Below are 5,652 nucleotides of genomic sequence, written 5' to 3' on the forward strand. Positions count from 1 at the left end.
GGGAGTGTGTGTGTGTGTGTGTGTGTGTGTGTGTCTGTGTGTGTGTGTGTTCAACTAAATGTCTGAAAGGGTAAAAAAGTAGAGTAATGAAAACAATGATGTAAAGTTCCAGAAAATCTCCATTACATGATTTTGTGCACTAATAATATATATATATATATTATCATAAACTGACTTGAAATGAATTTATCTGACTGTAGAATCACACACATGATCACACAAAAATAAATAATAAAACCATTTAATTTATCTGAATAGTTCTCAGATCTGGGCTCTATGATTCTGACTCAAAGCTGTTGATTCTGCAGCTGCAGATTTTCACTGCTGAGTAAACCTCACTCAATAACCTTCACTATCTTCGAGGATGAAGGCCTGATTTACACAGTTGATGTCTGCTATTTGAACTCTGTGGAGCATCTATGTGGGCTCTAATCTGAGGTGCTGTTCATCAGCAGTTTCTGAGGCTGTAACTCTGAAGAACTTTTCCTTTGCAGCAGAGGTAACTCTTGGTCTTCCTTTCCTGGGGCGGTCCTCTTTAGAGACAGTTTCATCATAAGGTTTGATGGTTTTCAGGACTGCACTTGAGAAGACATTCAAAGTTCTTGAAGTGTTCTGGATTGACTGACCTTCATGTCTTAAAGTAATGATGGACTGTTACAGCTCCACTTGTGCAGATTTATAGTTGTGCTTGACACCATCAGAGCAAGCCATGATGAGTATGTTGTAGCCACAGTTCTTTGGTTTTGATGGCAAGTATGGCTTCAGTCAGCTTCTCAGCCACTGGGACAGGTCAGTTTTGCAGGAACTGCTCTAGTTCTTTTATAGTGAGGTTTAAGCCTAAGGAACCATTGTCATCACCAGCAGTGAACAGTGTCAGCAACAAAAACCTAAAACATATTAGTAAAAAGAGAAAAGCCACAGGCCTCTGAAAACAGATATGGAAACTGTGTCAGAGAATAAGGTCAAAGATGATAATTAGGTTCATGAACTTTACTACAGGATCAACAACCACTGACAGAAACAATGACAGTTTCTCCAAATATTAAAACATAAGGTTTAAAGTTTGAGTCACAAACTTTTATTAAACATTATCACCATGCAGTGACTCCAAACATAGAAACCTGTCATCATCTTTTAACTTTATCTCTTTATCTCAACCAGGCCCAGACTTGGACAAAGAGTCAGGCCAAGAATAATACACTCACCCAGGCCACCCCCACTGATATACTGCACACACAGAAAGAAACACACACACACACACACACACACACACACACACACACACACACACACACACACACACACACAAATGATCCTGTCAGGCAGGTACTGAATGACAGGTGTCCTCAGCTCAATAAAGCAGAATGTTCCTCTGAAAAGGAATGAGGAAATATTCAGGGGATAGTACCCTGCATTCCTACCTGGAAGGTAAGTAGGTTCGTAGGAAAGGAGTGGTGAAAGGAGGAGTCTCCCAGCTCTGTATTTAAACAGGTCAGGTATTCAACTAACACCTGTCAGCTACAGCAGAGTCCTGCTTCCCTCTACAACAGGAAAGGTGAGTAAGTTCATATTTTCATATATCTAAAGACATACTGCAAATCAAATGCAAATCATACTTGCTTTACTTGGTTTGTCATGAATACAATATCTCTGGACATTAAATTATGGTTTATTCATTAGAATCTGTGAGAAACGTGGCAGTGCCATTACTAAGGAAATAACTGCTTAACACTTAAATCAGCTCTTGGACAGACTGATTTATCTAGTCAGACATTTTAGCTAAAAGAGAGAATTGCTTGTTAAAGGTATTACACTTGTTTAAAAATCATCTGTATGTGTTAATGTATGTCTGCATCAGGAATTAACCAAAGAGACCAGTTGTTGTAAAATGTATAAACTCCAAACAGAGGATGTTAAGGTCAGGCCGGGTCCAGCAGAACGGTACCATAAAAACATGGCTGTAAAAAGTTTTCCAGCATCTCTGTTCTCGCCACTTTTGACCGAGAATAAAGTCTCACTGTGTTAATTAGAAAGCTTCACAAGCAAAGTGCTGATAGATGAACATCAAATTAATACGTGAGGAGGAAAGTTGTGATAACGTGTGTTGTGTTATAATGCAGCTATTCTTCGGGAGGCTGTCACCTCTGTTCCAGTGCACTGTGTTAACATCTATCTTCAAATTGTTTCTATCACCTGTCAGGATCGTTCTGTCTTCCTGGTGTTACGTGGGTCTGAAATGTTCTGAGTTTCTAAGTGTTGCTACCATTGCAATGTTTCCCAGAACAGAACAGGTTTTCCACCTGGGCTGAAACTGTCACTCTGACATGACAGATACTGGTAATCACACATGACAGAAATCACTTTATCCTGCACATATCAGAAGATAGTGATCCAGACCAAGGACAGTAAAGGTTAGGCATCCAAAACCACCAGCTGGGGTTAGGGTAAAACCACAGGTGGAGGGACAAGGTGCAAATATCCAGAACATATCCCCAGATAAAGACAGGGTTAGGCATCCCAGCTGAATGTTTAGGGTTAGGATAAAAAAGCAGGTGAGAGATTAGAACACAAACAACCAAGTTAAAGATGGTTATGTTTAATCGTCCAAACCCAGTGAGAAAAAAGAAGAGCCCAGTGCCGAGCATCTTGTCGGCCTGATGTACATGGGGTTTCTTAGAAAAATTAATAATAATAATAATAATAATATATAATGTACATAATACAACACACAACCAAAATCTCATGTCAAAAGACATGCAGCAGGGAGGTAAAAGAAGAAAGAAAATAACACAGAAGAAGTTCATCGAGCATCGTTCCTGTTTATCAGAGAAATCTGGCAACAACACACAAAGTTCCCCGTTGGTGCCGTACCAGGTCATTTAGCAGGTAAGTATGAGAAATACTAGTCATACAATGTCTATAAATGTGCTTTTGTATTTCTCCTGTTTTTTATTTAAAGCCTGGTCCATCCTGCTCACAGTCCGCTAAGTCTACTGTCCAACAGCTGCTGCTGCTGCTGATGATGATGATGCCTGCTCTGTCCTCTGCAGCCCTGCTGCTGCTGCTGCTGCTTCCTGGGACCCTGACTGAGTGTAAACTTCAAAACCACGAATAAAACATTATTTCAAATGAGTATTATTAGGATTGAATTTCAAAGAATCTCTTTACAAAGTGTTGTCTATCTCTCAGCCCATCCTCCAGTTTCTATTAGTGTGGTGGTGGAGTCACCAAACACCAAACCAGTGACTTACACCACTCATGTGGTTTTCAGAGGGATCCTGCTGGGTGCACTGAAAAGACTCATGAACTCCAATGCAAACTTTAAGTAAGATCATAAAATCAACTACCACCTAGAACTAGTTGTTGTACACATGACTGTCAGCAATGCTGGAATTACAATACTTTAAAAAACAAAAGCACCTGACAGTGGTTAGTTACACAGTGACTGTAGGTGAGTAAACACTTTATTTAAGAAAAACCTCCACAGGAGGAACTGAATCTGAGCTGAGTGACTCTGTGCAGACTAGAGAATACTGAGCTTTTATTACATGGGTAAATATTTCTGTCTGTCTGTAGAGTTCTGTTCACTGCATGTCTTGGTGGTGGTGTTCAACAGTTTGTTATAATTTATCAGAGAATACACTGTTATGAAACAAAATATTAAAGAATGTACAAAAGACAAAGCTTTGAGTAGGAACAGTGTCTGACAGGGGCCTCGAACAAATAAAGTCAATGACATACAAATGTTAAAATCCTCTCCGTCCCCCTCATTAAGGAATCTCTGACTAGACAAACATTTTTAATTTCAACACTGCAGCTGCTGGAAACAGTCAACAGTTCACTTTGACTGTAAACTAAACTAGATGTAACGTCACAAATTGATCTCATGTGTGAACACTTTGATCACTTCATCATTCTGCACAATCAAAGCTCAAATATCCAACTGAAGAAAAAAAAAACCTACAAAACATGTTGGAGTGGAGTGGGACTTAAACTGCTCCAAATGAGTGAATGAAATGTTTCCTCATGGACTGCAGTGCATGCTGGGAGGTTTCCCACCCTGCCTTCATGTGAGTGGGATCATATAAATACCCAGTCAAACATTAGCCTTTATTTCCAAATGAGCACACGGTTATTCAGGATAACTTCATCCAGGATTAACTAATCAGTCTAAGCTAAATCTTAGCTGGATGAGAATTGTCGAGATCCTTTTTTTGACCTGATTAAACATGTTTTCCTGATTAGTTAAGCCACATTTGAAGAGTACAGCCTCTGTTGATGGCAGCTGTTATAGTGGGTGTAAATTGTTATTCTGTTCAGGTTCACCTACACAGAAGATCCAAACTATGGTCCATACCTGGAGAGTGTGAATGGTGTGGCTGGAAGTGCTGAAGACCACACATACTGGGAGCTCTTGGTGGAGACTCCAGATGACAAAACCATAAGACCTGATGTTGGCAAGTCCACTGTGAAAAAGTCTTTCTTCTTGTATTTATACTGCACATCAGATTCTAATACACTGTGTGGATCTCATTTGTAGGTATTGGGTGTTACATTCCCAGCGCAAATGACAAAATCATTCTGAGGTTTTCAAAGTACAACAACCAATGTACAACATGAGATCAGAGCCAAGCGCTGGACCTGTCTAGATAACAGTGTACTTCATAAATGAATAAGCAAATAATGTTGATTGATTCTAACTTCTGGATAAATTATGCTTCCATGTGCTGATGTTACTGGTTCGCAAAGGAAAAATCTCACAGGAGAATAAACTTCATTATTGTCTCTTGAATGTAAAATGTTTCTTTGATTTCCATTCACCTCCACTGTCAGTGTCAAACAGAACGACATGTTACCTGAAGACTTTAACACAATCCCAGCCTGCCTGTGGTCCACAGAAAACAGGCTAATGCATGGCTGTAGATTTGGATACAGACAGTTCCAACATGTCCCTACTAGTGTCAAAGTATCACTGACATGGACCTAATGATGTTTTACCCTGATCTCCAACGATCTTTCCATTTTAGTGTCACACTGTGTCTCACATTGTAAGTTCTGTGCAGAGCTACAGACTAACACATTAGAAAACAGGGTTTGTGCAGTGCTACTTCTTCACCCTCCATGTTAGACTGAGGATAGACTGGATGCTCTTCAGCTAATAAAAAAATCAAAGTTACTGTCTTTGTAGAATGAACTTCTGTCTCTGTGTTTCTGTGCTGCAGTGGAGGGATCATAACACAAACAGGGAATTTTTGCATTAAAAAGACTAAAACTTTGAAAGACAGGGAGGAATGATTACAGTGAGCAAAACCTACTCCACTGTTCATGTGGACACCTGACTATTGTTAGAAGACAGACTTAACTTCATCTCTTATGTTTAATTTATAATAACATTTAACAGTTTTTAAACCACTCATGTTTTGCTGGTAACATTTGCATCTGCAAATCAATATTTGCCTCTGAGATGTGGTTAAATAAAAGTATAAAGTGTTGTAAAACAGAAATAATCCAGTACATAAAATTTGAATTTAAGTACAGTACCTAGTACCAATCAACCGTTGCTCAGTCTCAGCATCACCAACATCTTCAAGTTTGCACCTTTTTATTTTATACTCTACACCAACTGATTTCAGTTCAGGAATTCCATGTGTT

At 39.3% G+C, this 5,652-nt stretch overlaps 1 protein-coding gene across 1 annotated transcript; it reads left to right on the forward strand.

Annotated features, from left to right (window-relative positions):
- The first annotated feature begins 1,453 nt into the window (after window positions 1-1,453).
- LOC108874516 (transcobalamin-1-like) lies at window positions 1,454-4,631 on the forward strand. The gene is made up of 5 exons (XM_018663014.2): window positions 1,454-1,555; window positions 2,960-3,092; window positions 3,190-3,325; window positions 4,321-4,457; window positions 4,541-4,631. The coding sequence occupies exons 2-5, from the start codon at window positions 3,020-3,022 to the stop codon at window positions 4,618-4,620; spliced, it is 426 nt and encodes a 141-aa protein (XP_018518530.1). The 5' UTR covers window positions 1,454-1,555; window positions 2,960-3,019; the 3' UTR covers window positions 4,621-4,631.
- Window positions 4,632-5,652: the final 1,021 nt, after the last annotated feature.

The sequence above is a fragment of the Lates calcarifer genome, unplaced genomic scaffold (assembly GCF_001640805.2).
Source record: "Lates calcarifer isolate ASB-BC8 unplaced genomic scaffold, TLL_Latcal_v3 _unitig_5446_quiver_1572, whole genome shotgun sequence".
In the NCBI taxonomy this organism is placed as follows: domain Eukaryota; kingdom Metazoa; phylum Chordata; class Actinopteri; family Centropomidae; genus Lates; species Lates calcarifer.

Bases quoted from the DNA above. Each gene is read 5' to 3' on its own strand.
- LOC108874516 (XM_018663014.2), top strand. From the start codon at position 3,020: ATGATGATGATGCCTGCTCTGTCCTCTGCAGCCCTGCTGCTGCTGCTG. The intron at 3,093-3,189 runs GTAAACTTCAAA...TCTATCTCTCAG, and splicing joins TCCTGGGACCCTGACTGAGT to CCCATCCTCCAGTTTCTATT. The intron at 4,458-4,540 runs GCAAGTCCACTG...TCTCATTTGTAG, and splicing joins AACCATAAGACCTGATGTTG to GTATTGGGTGTTACATTCCC.